Genomic DNA, 27,498 nt, shown 5'->3' on the forward strand with positions numbered 1-27,498 from the left:
AAAACAAGACTTCCGGAATATTCAGCGCGGGTCTTAAAACGTAAAATATAGCTATATGCGGTGGGATCTTTGTAAAATACGCTCAGTAGAAGTCATTTGAAGCCATTTTACAAATTATGTACACAACTTGTCCGGATACGTCGGTTGTCCTTTAAAGAACCACCTCAGATTCAATAAGCAATCAGTGGAGACGCAGGGATTAGTCCTCTGCTCCCCCCCACCTGACAGCAGGGACCAATCAGAGCAGAGTTCGGCACCGTCACGTATGGACAGTAGGGATATATATATATATATAGGGCCGAAACTACCAGTAACACTTTAGTTTGCTGACGAAGCTTCTTGGATAAGAGGCGAAACGTCCAACACCTTCAAAGAAACCTTTTCATTGACAAACTTTGGGTAATATCAGAGTTAGAAACCAAAAACAGAACCAAAATGCACATGTTCCCAATGTTCTTACAATCATCTTAAAATCACCCTAACAGTGCAAGATTCCTCGAAACCCAACAAAATTCTCACAACTGATAGCTCATAGCTGGCTTGTTAAAAAGGCAGAAGCGCATCGACGGTTTCAAACGACGCCAACTGAAATTCGAACAGCGACAAAACATCTCAACGCCATCCAAAATGGTTCGCTGGCGTCGGAAATGAGCGTTTTGCTGCCGCCCTCCAGACGCGATTATTATTTAGAGGAAAAAAAAAAAAAGCCAGATCAAATGAATTTCGCGGGTAGGTGGTTGAGTGAGGGGTGGGGTAGGGGGGGGGGTGAGCTGACACTTGGGATCTGACAACAGAGTCAATTCGGCTAATTAACTGCCAATTAGCGCTCCCTAAATGAGAGGGATCATGATGCCCGTGTTGGCAGCGCCGTAGACTTCTGCACCCCTCCCTCCCCCCACAGCCCCCCCCCCCCACCTCTCACTAGTTCGCTCGCCAATCGTACACGATGCAACGCTATATTTAGAAAGCCAGGCCTTAAACATGGGCACTAACAGGAGTCCCAGGTTGCAACCCCCCCCCCCCCCCCCCCACACAAAAAAAAAAGAAAAAGACGCTGACATTTCCATCTAGGTCAAAGTTAAGACGGATGAAAATGGGAAGCGATGAGGAAAAGTAGGATCTTCAAGTATGCTCAGGAGACTTCGAGAGCTTCAAATACATTTTTGGGGAGGTGGGGGGCAGGCTGGGGTTGGGGGGTGGGGGGGCATTTTGTGGCTTTTCGTCATTTTATGATACGTTTGGAAAGTGTGACTTCTTGTTGCATGACAAAAACTAAACGGGTCATAAAAATCAGGGATCCTACGGTTATTCATTTATTTATTTATTTAGTAGTTGTTGGAGCATGTATTGATTATTAATTTTTTTTTTTTTTAAATAATATATTATATACACACAGTGGGACCTTGGCTTACGAACTTAATTGGTTCCCAGACAGAGTGTGTAAGGCGAAAAGTGTGTATCCCAAAAATTAATTTCCCATAGGAAACCATTAAAATGAGAATAATCTGTTCCCAGGTTCCCATAAAACATAATTTTCTATTTTCTAATTTTCTAAGCCTTAAAACGACACAAAATATACATTGTTTTATGTATAATAAATGTGCTATATTATTATGATTAAAGAAATAAACTGTACAGTACAATTAAGTCATTTTATTTACCTTTGTGATGGTCGTTAATGGCTTGATGGAATGGAGTGTCCGGTTTCCTCAGCATTAAACACTTGATGAGGAACATAGGCTTCTTACACCATCTTGAGGAATGATAATATATATATATATATTTTTTTTTTACACCATTAATGCATTTAAAAATATTGTATATTTAAATATGGTATTTTTTTAAGTTAAATATTTATCAAAACATTTTATATACTACACATTTTTTTTTTTTTTTATTGAACTCATCCACTACCATTAACAAATTGATTTGGGAATTGAAAAGATGACATAGAGTGCCGTTCCCGAAGTTGTTTGGGTTTTGTTTTTTTTTTTATTGTTTGGGTGCCGATAAAGTGCTGGCCAGACCTCTGGCAATGTTTTTTTACTTTTCACAAGGGGTAAGAGTTTCCCTTTTTTCCATGTTAGCGCTTTGTTCCAGCTCCAGCTGTTGTTAAAGCGTCATATACACCAATATGTATGTATTGCATTGTATTTTTGGACAACCACCCTCATTTCAAGCTCATATAACTCCAGACCTATATCAATTCGGAATTAACTATTTTTATTCTGATGAAAAAAGAGAGTCTAAGGTTTCTAACACTATTGAATGTTTATCTAGTCCAAAAAGTCAATATTCTGTGGGTCTTTGGAATTTGACTGACAATGACAAAAACCCTGGCACCCTGGACACATTTTTGCACATTTCTGGCAGTGAATGAGTTAAATGTGAGAAATACTCCGTAGGCATTTTTAGGCGTAGGCGTTACTACAATGGAAAAGTATTCAAAGTGTGTTTTTCTTATGGTAATTCATCTTCATGTCATAGTTGTCATTGACAACTAACCGTGAATCTGTTACCATCCACTGCCATAATAATTTTATAACGCCCCAATGACACAAATACAAAAAAAAAAAAAAAAAAATCAATGCGGCGCTCCTATCGCCAGCTGATCAATCCTTTCCCAACAATAATCATCAGCGTACTCTGCCCTCTCTGCCAGATATTGGGCACAGGCCGTCTGGCGCCGTCGTCTGCCGGATATCCTTCCCTTATCATGTGACCCGTGCGCTGACACGGGGCAAAGGTTGGTCAAGAGCCGCCCCTGTGTCTTAATAACTCAGCCATTGTATTCCTTTCTGTCGCTAATTAGAGTGTATGTCTCTCTCTCTATTTCTCTCATATGTGTGTGTGTGTGTGTGTGTGTGTGTGTGTGTGTGTGTGTGTGTGTGTGTGTGTGTGTGTGTGTGTGTGTGTGTGTGTGTGAGAGAGAGAGAGAGAGAGAATTCCCCCCTGGGCTGTAGAGACGAGCCATAGGAGTAAAAATAGAGTGTGGCTTAGTGCCCTCTTTATTGTTATTAGTGCTCCATTGGCACAGCAGTCCGTCATCATCTATACCAAAGAAGTGACATCGTCTCTCTCTTTCTGGCTTACGGCCTACGAAAGATGAGAGAATAATGAGCGGACGATTTCCTGCCTTTGGTTTCAACGGCTTTCTCCCGCCGTCATCCTTCATCTCATGTGTGTTTACGCGATGGCTGGGTCGCCGCGCGGGTAAATAAAGGCGAGATGTCGTGCTGGGTCCGATGTTGAGGATTGGGTCAGGGCCCATTTACCGCCAAATGACAGGCCGCAGACGCAGAGAGAAATGGCGGCGTGTTAGCTTGAAGCTTAGCGGGATACTTCAACTCTGCTGAGGAGCAGTGATCCAAAATGGGGGGCGGTTTCCTGTATGCTAGCAATAAAAAAAAATGCCAGGATGAATGTTTCCAAAACAAAATGGTTTCAATTGTGCGTGTGTTGTAAATGTATGAATAACACACTCATAAAACAGCTCTTTTTATTTATTTATCTATTATTTATTTATTTATTTATTTATTTATTTATTTATTTATTTATTTATTTATTCATTCATTCGTTCTATCATCCATTTATTTATTTATCTATTTATTTATTTATTTATTTATTTATTTGATGTGTGTGCCCATGTGTGTGTATTTATTTATTTATGTTTGTATGTCTTTACGTTTCTATTTATTTTATATTTATTTAGTCATATTTAGTTATTTATCTATTTATGTCTTTACTTATTTCTTAATTTGTTTATATTTGTGTATTTATGTTTGTATTTATTTATTTATTTATTTATATGTATAGTTTTCAATTTATTTATGTATTTACTTATTGATGTATTTATTTTTGTATTTATTTGTGTTTATTTATTTATATGTTTATTTTTTAGCGTATTTATTTCTTTACTTATGTATTTATTCATGCATTTATTTATTTATTTATGTGTATTTATGTAATTATTAATTTATGGATGCATGTCTTAATGTTTCTATTGATTTATTTATTTACTTATTTATCTATGTATTTATTTATTTGTGTGTATATTTGTGTATTTATGTATGAATGTATTTATTTATTTATGTATGTATTTATTTGTTTAATTTTCTGTGCACTTGTTTGCTTATTTATGTATTTGTTATTTTATATATGTATTTATTTATTTAATTTTTTTATTTGGCTATTTATGTATTTATTCATGTATTTATGTATTCATTTATTTATTCATGTATGTATGTATGTATTTATTTATTTATTTAGCGATCATGCAAACTAAAATGTGTCTAGTTTTTTTATTATTTATTAATTTTTTTTAGAAAACTGCTATAAAAGACACAAGACGCAATCTCCTGGGCGGAGGTAACTAAGAGTGAACTATGCACTCACGACACCTCTGTAAATAGCAGGGGGGGAGGTCACAGGGACGCATTACAAATAACATGTACACACAGTATGCACACACCATTAAAAGGATAATCAAGTAGCCGCAAGCGAGTGGACTTTCACCCCTTGCTGTGTTCTTTATTAACAGTGGCTCACCAACGCGTTCAGGTGAGGCTGTTAGCTAATGATGCAAACGGGAGATAGCGAACATATCATACATACCAGGCCGGATTGTAGGTTTCAAAGGGGTTGTTTTGGGCGGCTGCAGGTGAGCAGCAGGTAGGACGTTTTGACCGTGGGATGGGGCAGACGGCAACACAGGACTGCCTTGTGCCTCAATTGTGGCGGAGGACAAAGCCCTGATTCAGCATATCTTTTCCCTCATTGGGTCGGGAGTGGGGGGTGTAGAGAAACCCAAGACGGCGGCCATACACCCCGACGGCCCCCTCCTATCCACCGCCGCCGCCGCCGATTCCCTGTCTCCCTGCCCGTGTCTCTATCTGTCTTCAGCCCGTCACGTTGGCAGGGGCCACGCATCAAAGAAAAACGCAAAACAATGTGAAGGCCCAGCCCGGAATTTGAAGAGCTTTTATTTTTAACAGGAATTTCAGGCAGCAGCGGCATGTCGTGTCCAGGGAGGCCTATTTCAGCGTGCAAAGAAGAAATCGGACCAGGGCAAATAAATTAGCCTTAGTTTCGGTTACTTCTATGAGCATGAAATATAACGTATTTTCCAGTGTATGAGGCGCACCGGAGTATAAGGTGCATGCCCGGTAAATGGCGTATTGTCAAAAATGTTCCATATATAAGGCGCACCAGTCTACAAAGCACATCTTCAATGAATGAAAAAACTTATCCAAAAATATATAAATGTTTTCCAAATATAAAGCAAACCACATTATAAGTACACTACAGTAGCGACTGGGATGATGGTGTATTTTCATTTTTTTTTCCCCCAAATATAAGGTGCATTGGACTACAAGGCGCACCTTCTACTTTCATTCCTTTCATCACTTTGCTGCTGTGAAATGTAAATTTCTCCACTGCAAGACTAATAAAGGCAAATCCAATCCAAATCCAATCCAATTCAATGAATGAAAAAATGTTTTCCAAATACTGTGATACCTCGGTTTATGAACCCCTTGGCTGACGACCGTTTAAATTGATGAAAATTTATCAGCCCAGCTAAACAGAACACAATTGATGAGGAACTAGGTAAAATGATTGCAGAGAAAGCACATCCAAGGGATCATTCCTCAAGATGGTGAAAGACTAAGGTTACGTTCCTCATCAAGTGTTTAATGCTGATGAAACCGGCCACTCCATTCCATCAAGCCATCAATGACCATCACAAAGGTAAATAAAATGACTTTATTATAGAGTACAGTTTATTTCTTTAATTATAATACCATAGCACATTTATTATACATAAAATAAGGTATATTTTGTGTAGTCTTAAGGCTTAGAAAATCAGAAAGTAGAACATTGTTTTATGGGGACCTGGGAACGGATTATTCTCATTTTAATGGTTTCCTATGAGAAATAAAGTTTTGGGATACACACTTTTCTCTTGTTTTCGTTTTTTCGTCCGATGCGCCTTATATATGGAAAAAAATTGATGAGACACCATTCATTGGGGGTGTGCCTTATACTCTGGTGCGCATAAACAGACGATAACTTTATCACTGTCTGCTTCCCTGTTCCCGCTGTATTAATCACCGTGACACAAGCGAGGCGACTCAATTTTCTGCTCCCGTAGGTAAGGTGCGACAGCGTCTGAGACGGTTGGCGTGAGCCATGAAAACAGGCGGCTAATCTTTGCTTACCGGCGTAATTGAAATGCTATCCACACTGTAGGGTGCATTAACGTCTGATAACAGCGGTTCCTGCGGCCAATTTAAGTAGCTCGGAAGGGTGAGGGAGGAACGGGAGGGTGAGGGAGGGTGGTGATAGATAAGGCTGACAAAACGGGCTCATTCTGGAGGCATGTTTCTCATTGTGATCCAAGAAAAAATGAAGGAAAAAAAATGAATCGGAGAAGCAATACATAAATAAATAAATACGAAAAAGAAAAGGAAAAAAAAAAATCAATTGACCCTCGGGTGGCTTGTCGTCCCGCACGCCTGATAAACCTAAAAGCTCGGTTAATATGGGCCCGCCTGTACCCGGCAGATAGAGCACTTTGTAAATGAACCCCGCTTTGATAAATATATTAAGGAAAGCTGCGAATAAAAGACACAGGCTTGTCATTTGTAAATAGAACCCCCCGCTACACGGAATTAGAATGATAAAATGGGGTTCCATATAATTAAGTTTGTGTAAGACCTGAAATCCGTGCAAATACCTTTCCCGGCGCGCTGAAAGGAGCCTGTCACTTCAATTAATCTGAACATCACCCTGAGAATGCACGGAACCAAATTAAGCCGCAGATAAAACCCAGGCTAGTATTTTGATAAGTAATTCCTGTATCATTTCTTTGCTTCTGTGATCATTTTATTTAATCCACCACCCCCAGTTATGCGCTAAGCCGTCTACAAAGGCCTCACCGGCCTGGCCACCGCCACCTTAATCCCACTGTATGGCATCGTGGAGGGGGCGTTTGGGGGGGGGGGGGGGTGGGGGCACCCATGGTGGAGCTTGCGATGGATTTTTGGGATGGCAAGGGTGGGCAAAAAAAGGAGGTTGGTGGGTGTGGGGGCTGCAGGGGTAGCTTATGATCTCCCTTTAAATAGATGGCAGTCAATACATGTGTAAAATGCCACAAAGAGGCGCTGACTTAAGCGATAACCGGAACATCCTGCTTGCTAACGCATCACAATATTCCCCAGTGTGTGTGTGTGTGTGTGTGTGTGTGTGTGTGGTGGGGGGGAGGGGTAGAACATAAGCATATAAATGGATTCTGCCTTTTTTTCCCCTCCATTGGGGTTTATTTCAGCCCTACTACCCATATACAAAACAAACTATTGGAATTGTATGTACTACTTTTCACATACTGTAATTCAAATCAAGCACACGTACACACAGATATACACACTCGCACAAATGTGGCAACGATGCTACTAGAGGCAACCAGCTAGCCTTGTTAGCTTAGCTAGTGAAGCTCGCTAGCGCCACAAATAATAACCAAACCTCACATAGTTCTTATTTTGAAGAATGTACTTACAATAGCTTGTTGCATAGCTGAAAAAAACGGCATCCATGTTGTATTTAGAACCTGATACAGTAAAGTCTCGTTATATCGATATCGGATATATCGATAGTCCCGGTTATATCGATACTATTTCTATGCACGCACGGAGAAAATTACATGTAAACAGGGTCGGATATATCGATAGTCCCGGTTATATCGATATTTTTTGGACTCCCTTGAATGTCGATATAACGTGACTTTACTGTACTTGGTACTGAACTGACAAATCCAAAGCCAAAAACCCAGACCAATAAAATCCAGAAGTAACAGGGCCCCGTTCAAGCTAACTCACTCACTAGTTACCATTATATTCATTCAAAAGAAATAAACAATAGATCAATACACAACGGAGCAAAGAAGAGCATTCCGCTTTAGCTAACCGGCTAACAAGAGCACACTTTTGATTAGACAAATGTGTGACTGTTGGTTTTGAGAGATTCAAGTGGCAACAGAAAAGGTTCTTGAAGATGGCTCGGTCTCAGTTCTTTATTACAATCTATCAACAACATGCGGGAATACGTTCAGTACGATTGTTGCTAAAAGTTAGCCTCGTTAGCTTACTTGCTAACCCCATGGGCAGTAGCTCACATTACCAATGTAATCAAATGGGTACTCTCTCTAGTTCCAATTCTAATCATCCAAATATTTATTGTCGACTGAAACTATTAGCTAACGCTTTTGCCTCATCTAGCTAGCCGGCCATATATTATATAGCGAGGGTTTTCATTCGTAGCAAAAAAAATGTATCAACATTACGACTAATAATGCATTTGTCAATGTGCAGGCGCAGATCCACATCGAGACATATACGAAGCCGTACATTCCCCACCCACATTTCAAAAGAATGAAGCAAGCCGAGGTGTAAAATGTGGACTCACCAGTTGTTAACTTGTAAAATGGTGAGGCCCGTGTCTTGGGCTAGCTGCTTCTTCTGCTCTTCAGACGGGTACGGGTGCTGTTGGGGAGAGACAACAAATACACACTCATTAGCTTCATAAATATAGACAGGCATGCCGTGGCGTTAAATTCTTCACGGTTTGCCAGTTGCTTTCGACATTTTTTTTCTCCCCCTCCACGATGGCCGCATCGGTGACCTTCACCCAACCCCTGCCGCTCCCTTAGGATGGTATAGACGTGAGCGGTAAGCACGTGTCCACCCGTCGTCGACGCAAACACTCGTATACAATTGAGCTTAAGATGTCAGAGCTGGCCAAACAAGTTTGTCAAAATAAGTCCCCCATCTTTACATTCACAATGCCTTGACATTGTCGAGACTGCATCGGTATTCCCTCCATTGCTTAACTCGCTAGAAGATCTAGTTTTATTATTATTCATCATTCATTCTGCTTCATGTCACAAAGAGGGTACAGCAAGAGCAGAAGAATGAATGACTCTCTGTGTCTTTGTGTTGTCATATTAATATTATTACAGTAAAGTCTCGTTATATCGATATCGGATATATCGATAGTCCCGGTTATATCGATACTATTTCTATGCACGCACGGAGAAAATTACATGCAAACAGGGTCGGATATATCGATAGTCCCGGATATATCGATATTTTTTCGGACTCCCTTGAATATCGATATAACGAGACTTTACTGTATTTTTTTTTTTTTACTTCAAGATGGCGCCGCGAGAGTGGCTGCCTTTCCAGCAGGCCCTGTGTTTTGTTTTTCTACTTCTTTCTTTCCTTTCCTTTAATAACTTTGTTGCTGTGTTGATGTTAATTTCTCCACTGCGAGACGAATAAAGGTACATCCAATCCAATTCAATGTTTTCTTTTCATGTACAAACTCATAGTCTTCTTTTAACAGCCAGCAAAGGGTGATCAATTGTCACCGGCGGCCATTTTGTATTCAGTTATTTGGGCATGATTTTCCAAAATAACGAGCCATTTTTGTTCACGCAATGTGGATATCGCGATGATGCTTCGGACCCGTCAACAGTCGAGACGTCATCGCTGTCCACTTCGATGGAGGCAACGCGGGCTGACGTATGCGCCACGGGCCTTGGGCTGCCTCGGCTATGAAGCATGACAAAACAACAGTGATTGCCACTGACAGATGTCTTGAAAGGCCAGATTAGGAGCCGCCTCGCATGCAAACGACACAAACGAGACACTGTGTTTGTGCGCGTGTGTAAACGGACGCGGACAACAAAATATTCATCGAGTTGACACCTGCAAATCAGCGCGGGCACAAGAATCCCTTTTTAGAAGATGACACTTAAATCCTCCTCGATTTTCAGGTAGTTTTAGGCGCCATTAACATTCTTTGCCTTCAAAGAACACACCTATATGTCTTACACCCCCTCACACCATCACCCACCAGTGCCATACAAAAAGCAGATTAACGCAGGAGCGCCTGCTAAATGTTTTCAATTATATTTTTGTGTTGATTCTTTTGTTTCAGAGATGGACACAGAGATAACAAAAGCGAGGAAATAAAAATCTCAATCTGCATCTACACAAAAAATTTTGGGGGTCTTCATTAGCCTTTTGCGTATCCTTGCTCATAATTTTATGAAAACCAGTTAAGTGTCCTTGAAAGTTTTGGAAGGGGCTTGTAAATGAAAATGTATTATTATTATTATTATTATTATTATTATTATTAGTAGTAGTAGTAGTAGTAGTAGTAGTAGTAGTCGTAGTAGTGGTAGTAGTAGTAGTAGTAGTAGTAGTAGTAGTAGTAGTAGTATTATTATTATTATTATTAGTAGTAGTAGTAGTCGTATTATTATTATTATTATTATTATTATTATTATTATTATTATTATTATTAGTAGTAGTAGTAGTAGTAGTAGTAGTAGTAGTAGTAGTTGTATTATTATTATTATTATTATTATTATTATTATTATTATTATTATTATTAATATTATTAGTAGTAGTAGTAGTAGTAGTATTATTATTATTATTAGTAGTAGTAGTAGTAGTAGTAGTCGTACTATTATTATTTTTATTATTATTATTATTATTATTATTAGTAGTAGTAGTAGTAGTAGTATGATTATAAAACAGGTTTAGTAGTTTGTGCTTAAACCGACTAACTACCAATAACAATAAGATAACAAAAATGTAAGTGTGTTGCCGTTTGTAACATTCCGGTTGTTATTGCATTAATTTGGTCCTGTTTTTTTTTTGACACATTTTAACATTTTGGATACACACATATCATGAAATGCCTCGTTACTTTGGAACATCACACCCAAATACAATAACTGAAGAGCAAAATGTCCGCCGGGGACACTAAAATAAAATGGTCAAATATAATATGAACAAAAAGAAAAAAAAATAACCCCAAAAAATTGTCAAAATTAAAAAAAAGTCAAAAATAATATAAAAATGAGTTTATTTATTTATTTATTTATTTATTTATTTATTAATCTATTTATTAATCTATGTATGTATGTATGTATGTATGTATGTATGTATGTATGTATGTATGTATGTATGTATGTATTATTTATTTATTTATTTTTTATTTATTTATTTATTTTTCCCACCACAGAGCAATTAATATGACGAGGTTACTCGGAGGTCTAAAGAGTCATTTCACGGCTGCTGCCCCCCCCCCCAACCCCCTCGTAACCAGCGGGCCCACCGTGGCGGCTCTCTCAAGTCCATCTGTTTGTGTGTGGTTGTGTATTGGTGTGCATTCTCAGTTGTGTATTTGTAGCTGACATGCGTGAGCCCCAAAGCTGCCACAACATAAAGTGTGGGTGGCCTGCAGTCACAATCGTAAAGAGGGAGGGCGTGTTGGAGGGTTGCTGAGTGTGGCTTTCAGAGTTTTGGGGGGGCTGGAGGGGGGATCGATAGAGGAGGTGGTAAGAAAGCGGTTAGGGTGGCACGAGAATGGAGGTTGAATCAAATTCAGCAGAATTTGTGTGAATTACCCCTCCCCCAAATGTGCATGATTTAGAATCTAAATAGACAAAAATATACATTTTGTATGAAAGTTACCAAATAAGGGTGACTTCAAAACGTGATTAAATTTTTCACTCGACGCTCAAGATGAAATTAAAGTCGCATTAGCTGGAATTTTCTGTCTTTTGTTACTTTTATACACACAGAGTAAGAAAAGGCCATTTTGCGCCGTTGTGGGAGTGAACACTGAAGATGTTGAGGTTTTCTTTGGGAGTGACCAGGTTGGATAGGATCAGGAATGAGTACATTAGAGGGACAACTCATATTATAGGCTTTGGAGAGACAGTCAGAGAGGCCAGACTGAGATGGTTTGGACATGTCCACAGGAGCGAGAGTGACTATATCGGGAGAAGGATGCTGAGCCTTGAACTGCCAGGCAGGAGAAATCGAGAGGAAGACCGAAGAGGAGGTTTATGGATGTGGTCAAAGAGGACATGAAGGTAGCTGGTGTGAGAGAAGAGGATGCACAAAACCGGGATAGATGGAGGACATTGAAGGGAAAAGCCGAAAGGAAAAGAAGAAGAAGAAGTGGGAGTGAACACAACCCGTAAATATGCTAAGAATTTCTACAACGATTCAACCCATTGGATGCACACTGTTATCCTATCTATGAAAGAAATATGCCGCCACCCACCGCACATATCTACGAAGCGTAGAATCTGTCAGGCTGCGCTTCGATCAAATCCACCCAAATCACGTTACGCAACCTGAGCCACAATTTAGACCTACTTTTAGCTGCTCTCAAAGCTTAATCTACTTTCTGTCACCAAACTGCGAGATGAGACCTCGGTCCGCAGCGCGTTCTGCCAAATTCCCCAAAACAGAGCCGTGAGTGTGAATATTCTCTGATATGTATTTGTGTTTGAGCTTATTTTAAATTGAGTATGTTACCTGACATATCTACTTGATATTGTAAAAAAAAATTAAAAGCTAATAGAGCTAATAGAGATTTTTTCGAGATTTTTTAGAGAACATGCACATATCCTCTGTGCATTACTTTCGCTATTAAAAAAAAAAATAAAAAAAAATCAAATTAAAATGCAGTATTTCTGAACACACACTTATTGCTTGAAAATGGTGCCCAAACCAATTCTAAATGGAAACGTGTCAAAGTCAAATCCACACTGATGTGTGATGAAGTGTTAAAATGGCATATCTGTGTCATGTTTTCCCTCACAAGCTTGCGACATGCACACACACACACACACACACACACACACACACACACACACACACACACACACACACACACACACACACACCTAAGTCGCTCTATCTGCCAAGGCCAAAGAACTGTCAATACCTGGCAATCAAAAAAAAAATTGAATTTTGTCTTACATTGTCGATAATTTGACATATCAGCAAAGGACGACACATAAAATTAATCCCTCCGTGCAGACAGGAGTCGTTATTTGTTCAATCCATGAGAGCTTCTCTATTGTGAGTGCATTCTTCAAAGCGGGTTTTTCATCTTTTAATTAAATATGCGTGTTTTTCGATGGGAACACAATAAAGAGAGTTTACAGTTTGGGAGTTGACCAAGTCAAGTAACCAAAAAAAAAAGACAAAAAAATCTAGTTCTCAGTTGTCCTACTGCCCCTTAAAGGACAACCGACGCCATTTTGTTATTTCCTAACTGACATCAGAAAAACGTTTTATAGCATCTAAAATACCCAAAACACACAGGCTGATATTTTTAGTCAAATGCAAACCACCAATAAAAATGACTTAAAGTATCCCAAAACGACTTCAAAATGACCTTAGAAAGTTTCAGTTTCAGAAGGTCCCACCGCCCTTGTTCGTGACGTCACGCCAGGACGTCTTGCCTTGCTCAAGAATCAAAACAATGGCTTCAGATTCGGAGAAGATGCTTTCTTGTTTCTCATCCAGTTATGAATATGATTCAAATAGTTCAGAAGACGAAAGCATAAATGTTTGTAATCGATTAAAGAAGTCCTTCCGTCTCATTTTGAGGCATCTGGAAATGGGCTGATTTGTCTGCTTGGAATTTGTGTCAACTAGTATCAGATAGTAGTCTTGGTGCGACACACGATGATTCACCATCACGTTATTTATGCTTTTTCCTTTTAATTTCTCCATCAACACGAAGTTTTCAGACCAAACAAAGTACCCAAAATGCATTGTGTGTCGCTTTCTCGGTCAGGGGCGTTCCTTCCGTGACGTGACGTCAGGAATCGTCACCAACTCAAAAACAAGACTTCCTGAATATTCAGCACGAGTCTTAAAAGGTAAAATATTGCTATATACCGTGGAATCTTGGTAAAATACGCTCAGTAGAAGTCATTTGAAGTGATTTTACGAATTATGGACACAACTTGTGCGGAGGCGTCGGTTGTCCTTTAAGTCCTGATTATGTTTTTCTTCTTTTGTTAAAAAATATATATATATATATATATATATATATATATATATATATATATATATATATATAACTTATTGAACATATTTAGCACTAAAAATGGTAACAGCAAACACACACACACACACACACACACACACACACACACACACACACACACACAAACATAATCAACCCAAGAACACAAATAACATATGACACAATAATGAATTGTATTAAACGCGCCATAGGCTCAACCCTGACAATGTCTCGTTGTATCCTCCTGAGACTTTTCAGACATGATTATTTTATGTGGACGGAACACAAACACACAAGAAGACACTATCGATAGCTCCACCTCCTCCCAATAAGCTCACCTTGACCAATACACTTAAAAGCAGCCCGAAACGCAATCTAATAAATAATTAGCGGACCGAGATGAGAAGCATCAATTTGTCAGCTCGGATCGAAAAGGGGCTTCGTTAATTAAGTCAAGGCCACCGTGCTGACGCGAGCATCTTGTCTATCATCTAGGAACATGCACACAAACACATTAACACACACACACACACAAACACACAAGTGGGTGATGTGTTTCCTTTTGCTGATAATGGCTTGACATGGCTTAAAGGACAACCGACGCCTCCAGACAAGTTGTGTCCATAATTTGTAAAATCACTTCAAATGACTTCTACTGAGCGTATTTTACAAAGATTTCACCGCATCTAGCTATATTTTACATTTTAAGACTTGTGCTGAATATTCAAGAAGTCTTGTTTTCGAGTTGATGACGATCCCTGACATGACGTCACTGAAGGAACGCCCCTGACCGAGAAAGCGACACACGATGCATTTTGGGTACTTTGTTTGATCTGAAAATTTCCGGGGGTGGGACCTTCTGAAACTTTCTGAGGTCATTTTGAAGTAGTTTTGGGACACTTGAAGTCATTTTATAACGGGTATTTTAGATGCTATTAAACGTTTTTCTGATGTCAGTTAGGAAACCAAAAAAATGGTGTCGGTTGTCCTTTAAAACAAAGGTTGAAAAATGAAAAATTATCAGATTACATCCGTCTATGACTTACTCTTGAGGCATGTCAAAACGCTTGTCTCGGTCACGTGATACATACCGCTAAACTTAGCCCACCGGAAGCTAGCAAAGTGAAGTTCGGAAAGTTTCTTTATCCGTCGGTTCGTGAAAATATTGTCCGTGACATTAAACCGGTCCGTGGCGCAAAAAAAGGTTGGGGACCACTGCTTTAAAGCCTGCAAGCTAGCAAAGGGGCTTGGGTGGAGCACACTATTTCAGGAAAAATGATCTCATTGCGATTTTGATCCATAGCTTTTTTTTCCAGAGGTTCTCTACCCATACACAAAGTCGCATCATTATACCCCGTTTCATTCCCAAGTGCCCCCCCCCACTCCCCGTGTACCCCCAGGACACAGGGGAGGACCCCTCGGATTGATGAATGACATCATCAGCGTGTGACATGAGTTATAAAACGGCGGTCACAAGGTTGCGGTATGGCTTTGCGAAAACCTATTCCACGCTAATGACTCCCAGGAAATAGGCCGGGCCGGGCCGGGTATTGGTTGTTTACCCCGTCGCCACAACGACAAGGAAACGATTGGCCGCTAATGACCTCTGCGGAGTCGAGGTGGAGTTTTATGACCTCACCGCGAGGACCTTGTGTTGTCACGGTTGCTTGATTGGACATTTCGGCGCATACGTGGTGTAGATTTTGGGTTTATTTGCACATCATCGTGGTTATTGTCGGTTACATATTTAGATATGATTAACCCAGATTCTATTTATTGTATAAAATTCTGATTCCACTCTCCATGTTTTTTTTTTGGATGGCTTTTGTTGTGAATTTGGGGCGGGGTTTAGCAGCAATATCCCTCACCGATGATTGGAATCATATTTTTTTTTTGTCTTTAATCAAAGTGACTGCGGGTTGATGGTCTTATTCGCTGTCAGAATAAAATGGATGCAATCAAATATGAAGAATGACATTTTAATATGAGATCTGCATGCGTCCGTCGGATGGGTGTTGATGGGGGGGGGGGGGGGTTGAGATTGGCACATTTTAAATATCGACTCGCCATTATTTTCGTTTCAATTGGCTGCGATGACAATTGACAAAGACGCGAATGCATATGAGCTTTGGATGAAAAAGATATGACAAGAATGTTTTTTCAGGATCAATCACGATTGTTTATTAGCTGGTGTGATTTTTTTTTTTCAATGTGATTTTCTTGACAGATTTCCCGGTCATAAATTTGAGAACTTGAAATAGAAAAGCAGGTGTGATCATATGACTGTTCAAAGGAAACCCACCGGCATTGAGTTATTTTGAATTCAAATTAATCACACAGACCAAAAATTCGGATTGATTTGCTTTTTTTCCTTCTTATCTTATAATAATAAAAATACATTTCATTTATAAGCGCCTTTCAGAACTCTCAAGGACACTTTACAGTCACAGGATATTTTTTTCTGCGCGTGAGCAGCGGCAGCCACACGCGCCAGCGTTCACTCAACCGGTCTTATCTTTCCTTCTTTGTGGTCTTTTGTGAAAGTTCGAGCTGATATTTTTGTTCTATTAATGGCGAATATGTTTGGGGAAGGTGGATAAAGCAGCAAAATGAACCTGTGTTTATTCATCACATCACATTACCCGAAAATCACATCATGCCCAAGGTTCACCATTTTGTTTGGTCATATGACATTCGCAACATAAGCCATTTCCCACCTTCATGTCATGACATTTTACATCAACGGCAAGTGGTAAAATGGCCGTCCCCTGAAATGGAACAATACGGGTGGATTTTGCTGCTGAACTCATTCAATGCCAGACATGCAAAAAATGTATCCACTCCAGTGCCAGGGTTTTTGTCATCGTCATTCGAATTCCTGGACCCACAGAATATTGAGTTTGAGGACTACGTATACATTCAATACAGCATTAGAAGAAACCTTAGACTATCTTGTTTCCTCAGAAAAATAAACCGTTGATTCCTAAATTATATGGGAATGGTGTTATATAAGCTTGAAATGGGGGTGGCTGTACAAAAGGCAATACAATACATACATATTGATTTTTATAGAGCTTTAACAAATGCTGAAGCTGAAACAAAGTGCTAACATCGGCAAAAGGCAAATCCTGTGGGAGGGAAAAAACATTGCCAGAGGTATGACCAGCACTTTATCAGCAAATGAAGCATGAAAAAAATGGGTATGGCCCTCTACGTCATATTTTCAATTCCCGAATAAATTCATAAAACATTGCCAGAGGTCTGACCAGCACTGTATCTTCACTCAAGCATGAAAAAAAAAACTGGGGATGCCGCTCGACAATTTCAATTCCTGAATAAATTCATAAAACATTGCCAGAGGTCTGACCAGCACTGTATCTGCACTCAAGCATGGAAAAAAAATGGGGATGGCGCTTGACGTCATATTTTCAATTCCCGAATAAATTAATGAATGGCAATGAATGAGTTAATTCATATTCCAAAAATGCAAATCATAAAACAGTACCATCAACCAGAACAGTTTTCGGTCGACTGTATGTGTGTTGCGCATGGCTAAAGGCTTTGTGACGTACCATTGCAGGGTTACGGCCCAGTTTGAATAGACTACATCACAGGTGTCAAAGTCAAGGCCCGCGGGCCAAATCCGGTCCGCCACATCAATTTTTTCGGCCCGCGAAAGCAAATCAAACTTGTTAAATTCCATGATAATTGCAAAAATCTGAGCCAAAATTTCATATTTTTGGATGTCAACCACAATAAAAGTCATTATTCTTGACTTCAGATTTGAAAACGAGTTATTCATTAATTTGCTGTGTGCTCTATATGTAATATTTGAAGGGATTTAAACATTCTAATGGGTTCCCCAAATTCATAACGGCCCTCGAGAGGAAACCATAACTACAATGTGGCCCGCGGCAAAAAATGACTGACACCCCTGGACTACATGATTTTTACTACTACATTCGCAAAGGACTCTGTGGCTTATTAACACTTAAACAATCACCCACGCTAATAAAAAGAGCTTACTCGATGCCAGCCTGCAAACCGCAACCGCTACATGCCAACCGCTGATAACAACCAAAGAAAAGTGCACTCCTATCAACGGCCTTTCAGAGCACATTCAGATCACACCGCCTACTACACGAGTGGTGGGGGGTGTGTTGGGGGCGTCAATGGACTGACTGCCCTTTTGACAGTTAAAAAATGGCGATGATTGCAAACGCAAGGTCGAGCCGTGCGCCCCCGAGGCGTAACGTGAAGAAGCGCTGCGTGTCCGACTATCTGCCAGTTAGCTTGACGGCGCCGATACCGACGCCGCTGGACCGACGCCAGATGCCCGTTTGCCCCGTCAGAAATGGTGCCAATCTGTGAACCTACAGTAGTTGCAAAATGGTTGAGGAAGGGGTCGTGGGAGGGGCTTGCAGGAGTAAAGGAGCCCCCCGTGATTGTTGCGAGCTTGGCGAGGCTAAATAGCAATCACTCCCACGCAATCTCAAGGCACCTTCAGACTTACGAGAAGAGAGAAACAAGCGCTTGTTTACACGTCGACATCGTATCAACACCTGAAGAACACGGGTGGGCTTTTTGCCAGTACGGCGAGTAATTGCGGTGGTCTTAATTTAACACAAACATTCCTTCAATGAGTCACCAGGTGTATCAATTATCCGAGAGAAAATAAACACAAATGATCCTTGTAAGGGTTAGTTCAAAGAGGCAGTTCTTCAAACTGTCTAATATTGTGGCTAAGCTAGGTTTATTCGCTAAAAGTGCATTATTTGTTATCTATAAGTGATGTATAAGATTGCTACCTGCTATCTTAATGAATGAGTTAATTCATATTCCAAAAATGCAAATCATAATACAATACCTTCAACCAGTATACACATTCAACCATAGCTAGCTAGCTATCTAGCTAGCTATTAGTTATCTATTAGCTAGCTAGCTAACTTTCTATCTATTGGAGTTATTCGGGGTTGAGTGAACGCTGAAGCATGTGGCTGCCACTGCTCACCCACAGAAAAACTGATCCTGTGACAGTAAAGTGACCTTGAGAGTTTTGAAAGGCACTTATAAATGAAATGTATTATTATTATTATTATTATTATTATTACGATTATTATTATTACGATTATTATTATTACTATTAGATATTTGTATGATTATGGTTCATTTTTGCAAAAAGTTGTCTTTTGCTCTATTTTATAACCGCCAGCTGCGGAGATGAACCTATTTTAATGACGACGGAGCACTACGAACCCCCCCCCTCCATGCTTTACAGATGGGAAGTAGAGGGGGTGGCTTTCTTCTGAGTTCTTCTCCAGACCCCAGCAGCGATGACTTTTTTTTGCTAACCCGCCTGGCCTCACTCGTCTCATCGTTCCACCCTCCCAACCGTCGTTCAAAGCTTCCGCTGAAGCTGTAAGCTAGGTCCTACAGGGCAGGAATTTGGCCTGCTTTTTGCAGAACAGCCCCTTGCTCGGCTTTGTTGTGATAACTGCCCGCTCAGGGGCACCCGGCGCTCTACTCACTCTTTGCCTCACCTCATGTTAGCGAACTACAAGGGTTTTTGTTCTCCCTTCCTGTTAAAGATCTTTGTCTGAGGTAACTAAGCCAAAGGGTTATTCTCAAAAAATAAGTGCAGGGTCGCCATTAAAATACATTTTTTATCCAAGTTATTCATTCCAAAAACACCAAAGCCTCTTTTTTAAGAGGAAAAATAATATGTTGTATAAAATCATAATGAAAGTAAATCTAAATAGAAAAGTTTTCACCATTGTACCACTTATTGTAGCCAGCAGTATCGGGCTAGCGTGAGTAGCTTTGAGAGTCATTAGCTTGTTTTTGATTAGCCTCACCTTATTTATTCAAAACTGGTATCAAAAACAGCCTCTTTTTTTGTCCAGATTCATGTTAGCTTGATAAGCATCTCAATCAGTATCAAAAAAATTTGGGAGCCATTGTACCTATTATTGTAGCCAGCAGTAGCTAGCTAGCGTGAATAGCTTTGAGAGTCATTAGATTGTTTTTGATGAGCCCCATCTTTCTATTTATTCAAAATTGGAATCAAAACAGCTTATTTTTGTCCAGATTTATGCTAACTTGAGAAGCCTCTCAACCTGAATCATATTTTTGGGAGCCATTGTACCCATTATTGTAGCCAGCAGAAGCTAGCTAGTGTGAATAGCTTTGAGAGTCATTAGCTTGTTTTTGTTTAGCCTCCCCTTTTTATTTATTCAAAACTGTGATCAAAAACCGCCTCTTTTTGTCCAGATTGATGTTAGCTTGAGAAGCCCCTCAACCCGAATCAACATTTTTTGGGAGCTCTTGTACCTACGTATTATTGTAGCGAGCAATAGCTAGCTAGCATTAATAGCTTTGAGAGTCGTTAGCTTGTTTTTGTAGAGCCTCACCTTTTTATTTATTCAAAACTGGTATCCAAAACAACATCTTTTTTTGTCCCGATTCATGTTAGCTTGAGAAGCCTCTCAACCAGAATAACTATTTTTTGGGAGCCATTATTTTCGCCAGCCGTAGCGAGCTAGCGTGAATAGCTTTCAGAGTTATTAGCTTGTTTTTAATGAGCCCCACCTTTCTATTGATTCGAAACTGGTACCAAAGACAAACATTTTTTTTAATCCGGATTCGTGTTAGCTTGAGAAGCCTCTCAATCAGTATCAACATCATTTTTGGGAGAACAAAAGACTATGATGTGGCTTGTTGTGAATACTCCATTTGCTATTTTAGCTAGCCATAGTTGCTAGCACCGATTACAATGGAACTGTGAAGTATATAACAGTAAATATATTGAATACAAAGATATGTACCTTGCTAATTTATTGCTCAATGTGTGGGAACGGAAAGAAAATGTTCATTTACTTCAAGATATCCCAAACATGGGACAGAAAACAAACTCTCATTGATCAGAAAGATAGCTGAAAACATGATAGTAAAGGGACTTTGTTAATTATTTACAGTAAATATTATGCAACAATTTCATGTAGTTTTCATTTCAGTTTTAAGGATAACAAAGTTGCTGATTTTGACGGGAAAAAAAGAGCTCAGTAATTCCCATCCAACCCTCACTGAAAGCCCGATGAGCCTAGCATAAGCTTCCCATGTTAAGCAGTTGCCAGTCATAAAATCATCGGGAGCAATAGCGAGCTAACTAAGCTTCCGAATAAACAACACACGCCATTTAATGACGTACGCACACGTTGTAAAAGAAAGGAAACTCCAGTGATTTTTCTCAACGGCTCAGAAGTGGGAACAACGCGGAATCACCTGGTATCGTGTTACATTATAGCTCATCTATTGTAAAGAGGACAATCTTGTTGGGATTTCGTATTAACACACAGCAAACTCCTTTTAAGGCCAATCCCCATTGTGTGTCTTGTTTGACTTGCCAATTCGGAGTAAAGTGGGGTTGATCTTCAGCTGAAATTGAAACAGATTCATTTGTGAGAGAAAGAAGAAAAGAGGATGAGGAGGGGTGCGGGGGGTTAGTGTGGGGGTGCGCTGCTCAAATAGAAGCTTCTGAGAGTTTCCACTTGACGGCTCTCCCTTTCATTGTGCATTAACTTAATGAGCAGAAGTATTGGGATACACAAGTTCTCGCCCTCTTCTGTCTCTTTAAAGGTTCACGTCCTCCAGTGAAAGGCAGTGGCGCTCGAACGGCGAGCCTGGGGGACACGACGTGAACGCGAGCACTTGGTGAGGACAAACAAGACCCCCCCCCCCCCCAACGCCAAACCGCGCACACACACACACACACACACACACACACACATGCACTCCCGGGGGCCAACTGTGGAATGTCACGCCAATTTGAGAGATATCATAAGACATTTGTAATGTCATTTGTGTGTGTGTGTGTGTGTGTGTGTTGGGTGGGTGGGTTCAGGTCACACAAAAAAAAAAAAAAAAATACATCCAAAGATAGTGGGTAACATTTGTCCATTAACCCACCCCCCTCCCCACCACCTTTTCTCCTTCCCTCCCCAGCAGCACCTATTTCCCATTTGTCCCCCCGTGTCGCAAACAGCTGCGGGGGAAACTTCCTGTTTGCTAATGATGCTAAATGCGCTCAAGTCAGCCGTGTCAAATTTTCTCTCCCTCTCAACCAAGCGAACTGGAAAAAAAAAAAAAGAAAGATTTGCCATCCGCTCCTCCAGTGGCTTGTCCGTGTTAGTGAGTATGTCCGCGTGGTCACCGGAGGGGGGCGGAGGGTGGGGGGTGTAATGACCGGGATTGCATGCGCCATGTTGTGCAAAAAGTCTGAGGTCAGCGCCATCTTGGTTCTTTGAGAATTGTTGGAATTGGCGCAAATATTTTTTTTAAATTTGCATCCAAGTTAAGCACAAACTTTTTGGATCTGGGTCATGATAAAACACACTTTTACAATTACACAGGGTACACTTTGTGTCCTCTCAAAAAAATACAATAAAAAACATTTACTCCATTGCCATTATTTTAACTCATTCACTGCCAGACAATGTGCAAAAATGTGTCCACTCCAGTGCTATGGTTTTTGTCATTGTCACTCGAATTCAAGGACCCACAGAATATTGAGTTTTAAGACTACATCAACATTGAATAAAGCGTTAGAAACCTGAGACTCTCTTCTTTCATCAGAACGAAAGAGTTAATTCTTAAATTATACGGGTCTGGAGTTATAGGAGCTTGAAATGAGGGCAGCTGTCCAAAATACAATACTGTACATACATATTGGTTAATATCGCGCTTTAATGACAGCTGAAGCCAAAACAAAGCCCTAATATGGAAAAAAGGGAACTGCTGCCCCCTTGTGGAAGGGAAAAACATTGCCAGAGGTCTGGCAAGCGCTTTCTCGGCACCCAAGCATGAATTTTTAGAAAATGGCGCTCGACGTCACATTTTCAATCCGGGAATACATTCGCGAATGGCAGTGAATGAGTTAAAATATCAATCATGTAATTTAAATCTTTGCTCCAGTATTTTTTTATTTTTTTTTGTTGGAGTGATTATTTATGGTCCATAATTGTCATATTTAATATGAGCTTTTTAAATTATTTTTACATTATCGGTTAGTGTGATCATAAACACATACACGATCTGGAAGAAAAATGGATCTAGGTAATATGTTCTTATTGCAATAAAATCCCAAAACACATTTTAAAATTAAAATAAAAATGAATATCAAAAAAAATAAAAAAATGAATATCAAAATGGCGAGACGTTGGAATTATGAGCTCAATTTGAGCTCAGGGAAAAAGCACGACTGATGAAGTCAATGAAAACATCTCTTAAGCGCTACACTGCCCCAACCTGTTGTGGCTGCAGATTTTTATTTTTTTTTTTTTGGGGGGGGGGGGTCCTCAAACATCTTCCCACTCCTCCTTTCATCTCGTCAAAACGCTGTCTCCTGCCATTGCTCAACACAGCCAAGGGCGGCCTGACTAAAGCCCTGAAGAGCCTTCACCTTTTTTTTCGGGGGGGGGGGGGGGGGCGACAACGTGCGACGCAAGATAATGAAGAAAAGCTAACAAACTCCATTAATGGCGTAGTTTCTCTCTCCCTCGGTTTTAGTCTCAATCCTGCCTTGGGGGGGGGGGGGGGGGGGGGGGGGGTGCGGACGGAATGGGGTGGTGGTGGTGGGGGGTAAGGTAGGGGGGGTTAAGGGCGAATGCCACCTTTGACCCGACTGGCCCGCCTGGCTCGCTACAGCCCTTTGGTTTGTTAGGGGCTTTATCCACTGACAAAAGCAAAGCAGGAAGTTGGCAGCCAACCAGCAGCCCCGCGGGAGGATGACCATCGGCTAGCTCAGCTTACCGCTTATTACAGGATGGCGGGACGCATGCATGCGTGGGTGTGTGTGATGGTGGTGGTGGTGGAGGGGGCTTAAATGCATAAATGTTGTGTGACGGAGAGCAATGAGGCTAACTTTGTTGTCAGAATTGATATTTTTTCACCAGTATGACAAACGTCCCCACACGCTACAAGCTAACTGATCCAGTGACGATAAAGAGGCGCTTATCAATCAAATGTATTATTATTAGTAGTATTATTATCATTTGCTAGCTATTTGCTATCTTTTAGCTCTGGCTGGCTGGCTAGCTATCTGGCTGAGATAGCTAATGTGATAATTGGTACTTTTTAGTGAGAATTTGGACTTAAAAGTGAGGATTCGGACTTTAAAGTAAGAATTCTCACCTTATTCTCAGGATTTGGGGTTTAAAGTGATAATTCTGACTTTATTCTCAGAATTCTGAGAATAAAGTCGGAATTCTCACTTTAAACTTAAAATTCTGAGAAGTGCGAATCTTGCCACTTATTTTTTTTCTTTTTCTTTTTTTCCCATTTGCTATCTATTAGCTCTGGCTGGCTGGCTAGCTATCTGGCTGGCTGGCTAGGTAGCTAGCTAGCTATCTATTCACTATCTAGGTGGCTGGATATCTGGCTAGCTATCTATTGGATATCTATTAGCCATCTAGCTAGCTTTCTATCTATTTGAGTAGTTCTGGGTTGAGTGAACGCTGGCGCGTGTGGTCGCCGCTGCTCACCCACAGAAAAACAGATCCAGTAACTGGAAAATGACCTTGAGAGTTTTGAAAGGCGCTTATAAATCAAATGTATTATTATTAGTATTATTATTATTATGATTTGCTAGCTATTCGCTGTCTATTAGCTCTGGCTGGCTGGCTAGCTAGCTATCTAGCTATATATCTATTCACTATATAGCTGGCTGGCTATCTGGCAAGCTATCTATTGGCTATCTAGCTAGCTTTCCATCTATTAGAGTTATTCCGGGTTGAGTGAACGCTGGCGCGTGTGGCTGCCGCTGCTCACCCACAGAAAAACTGATCCGGTGACTCCAATGTGACCTTGACAGTTTTGAAAGGCGCTTACAAATGAAATGTATTATTATTATGCGTGTTAGCGACAAAGGGGCTAGCGTCCGATGGACTTAGAAGACCTTATCGGACCCCCCGCCCTCCTTTCAACGCTAGCCCTTGGGCTCACGGCAGCTCACTAAAACATTAGATCATAAGATGACTTCCACTCCATAAAAGTCAGGTCATTCATACTTTATTTATACACCTTGGCGTTAATAAAGCTGATGAACTTTCACGACTGGAATCTAATGGGCCATTTCGCCGAAGGGGGCCGCCTCGACTGCCATTTCACTGCTTGTCTTCGTTCGACTCCACGTAAAGCATTTAATCGTCTTGTTCTGCCACTGTTCTACTGTATGTTGCGAAAAAATATAGATTTTAGACAAAAACAGCGCTAAAATATGATAAATAAAAAAAATAATAAATAATGATACATTTAATTTCTAAGCGCCTAACTCTCAAGGTCACTTTACAGTCACAGGATACGTTTTTTTTCTGCGGGTGACCAGCGGCAGCCACATGCGCCAGCATTCACTTAACCGGAAGTAACTCAGATAGAAAGATAGCTAGCTAGCTAACAGATACCTAATAGATAGCAAATGGATAGTCATGTAGCTAGCAAAATAGCTAATAGAGAGCCAGCTAGACAGTTAGCTAACTAGCTAGATAGCCATATAGCTAATAAATAGCTACATAACTAGCTAGCTAGCCAGATAGCTAATAGATAGCAAATAGATATTAAAAAAAAATCGATAGCAAATAGATAGCCAGCTAGATAGCTAGCTAAGATATAGCAAATAGATAGCCAGCTCGGTAGCTAGCTAGATATCAAATAGATAGCAAATAGACAGCCAGCTAGGAAGCTAGCTAACAGATAGCAAATATTAAGTCTCTCTCTCTATCTCAGTTGAACAAGAAGGTCATTGACCTCCAAGCCTAAAGCGATAGCATGATAGCTTCCTAGCTCAGGAGGCTGTTGACAAGTGTCTGTGTTCTTTTCAACAACTCGTCGAACCACCCCCCCCCCCCCCCCATCACCCACGCCGTCTACCCCTTCCCTTCTCCGGAATGTAACACAACCGCTCGCTGAGGTAATCCAAGCACCTCCCCCCTCATCCCATCCTTCATTTACAGACAAAAAAAAAAACTATGATCGGCAGAAAAACATGGTCGGAAAGGAAGACCATCTGTGGGTGTCGGACAGCTGTCGCCCATCTCCCAGTTTCGAACCCCCCCTTTCTACCTCCCCCGTTTTATGTCCTTCCTTCACTTTAAGATTTGCTTCTAGGTCCGTTGCAATAATAAATGATGCAATCCAGTAGTATGGTGGGGGGGGGGGGGGGGTGCCTCCGAAAAAAATAAAACGATCCTCGAGGTAGAAAAGGACTGTTTCCTCAAGAAGCTTCAAGCTGGTCTCCCCCTGAAGTCTAATCCACCCCCACTACGGCCCACCAACCCTCCCCGCGCCTTTACTTTCCATCCTGATGGAAGTTTAGGGGGGGGGGGGGGTGACCTGTCTGGTGATTGATGGTAATGTCTCAGGAAGTCATTTTCCCCGACAGCACCCTGCCGCCTTTCACCAGGCCCGGTGCAGAGGTGAGGCCATCACATGGATCCTTTTAACTCGTTGCTGGCCAGGCCTCGTCGAGACTTTTTTGAGACGGCAGTCTAGGGAACCCCCCTCCATCCCCCCCGCCCCCTAAACCCCCAACGCCACAAAACATCGGCTGGACTCAGTTCACCCTAGTGTCTTTACGGAAGAGGATTAGGGCCACTAAAGAAAAAAAATAGGGTTGGCAAGATTCGCACTTTATTCTCAGAATTATGAGTTTTAAGTGTGAATTCTGACTTTAAAGTTATAATTTTGAGTATAAAGTGAGAATTCTCACTTTATCCTCAGAATTTTGAGTTTAAAGTCAGAATTTGGACTTTAAAGTGAGAATTTGGACTTTAAAGTGAGGATTCCGACTTAAAAGTAAGAATTCTCATTTTATTCTCAGAATTTTGAGTTTAAAGTCAGAATTCTTAATTTAAAGTTAGAATTTTGAGTATAAAGTGAGAATTCCAACTTTATCCTCAGAATTTTGAGTTTAAAGTGAGAATTTAGACTTTAAAGTAAGAATTCTCACCTTATTCTCAGAATTTTGAGTTTAAAGTGATAATTCTGACTTTATTCTCATTATACATACATACATACACATATATATATATACATACATACACATATATATATATATATATATATATATATATATATATATATATATATACATACATACATACATATATACATACATATACATACACACATATATATACATATATATATATACATACATATATATGTATCTATGTATATATATGTATATATTCTCATATTCTATTCTCAGAATAATAAGAATAAAGTCAGAATTTTCAATTTAAAGTCAGAATAAATATCTTTATTCAGAATTCTGAATAAAGTCAGAAGTCTGACTGAAAATTCAGAATTCTCACTTTATTCTCAGAATTCTCCCGTATGTCTTACTTTCACATTTGGTGACAAGAAAATCAAAAATCAAAACAAGACCCATCCCAAAGTGCATCCACCAAGTGGCCCCTAATTCAGATTGCCGGGGATGGAACCCCACGACTCCATTACTGTCAGCGCTTACCACCTCCATTATAGCAATTAGGAGGTTCTAACACTTGCCCAATTGCTAACATCTGCCCCGTCCGGTGG

General features: G+C 40.3%; 1 protein-coding gene across 6 annotated transcripts in view; it reads right to left on the reverse strand.

Moving 5' to 3' along the window:
* Positions 1 to 27,498, reverse strand: part of meis2a (Meis homeobox 2a) — a 145,339-nt gene that overhangs the window by 40,198 nt on the left and 77,643 nt on the right. For all 6 annotated transcript variants that reach the window (XM_089003980.1, XM_089003978.1, XM_089003974.1 and 3 more), the window contains exon 9: positions 8,461 to 8,537. In XM_089003980.1, coding sequence (XP_088860106.1) covers positions 8,461 to 8,537 — 77 coding nt within the window. The remainder of the gene's footprint in view (positions 1 to 8,460; positions 8,538 to 27,498) is intronic.

The sequence above is a fragment of the Hippocampus bargibanti genome, linkage group LG09 (assembly GCF_051943395.1).
Source record: "Hippocampus bargibanti isolate YZ-2025 linkage group LG09, ASM5194339v1, whole genome shotgun sequence".
Classification (NCBI taxonomy): domain Eukaryota; kingdom Metazoa; phylum Chordata; class Actinopteri; order Syngnathiformes; family Syngnathidae; genus Hippocampus; species Hippocampus bargibanti.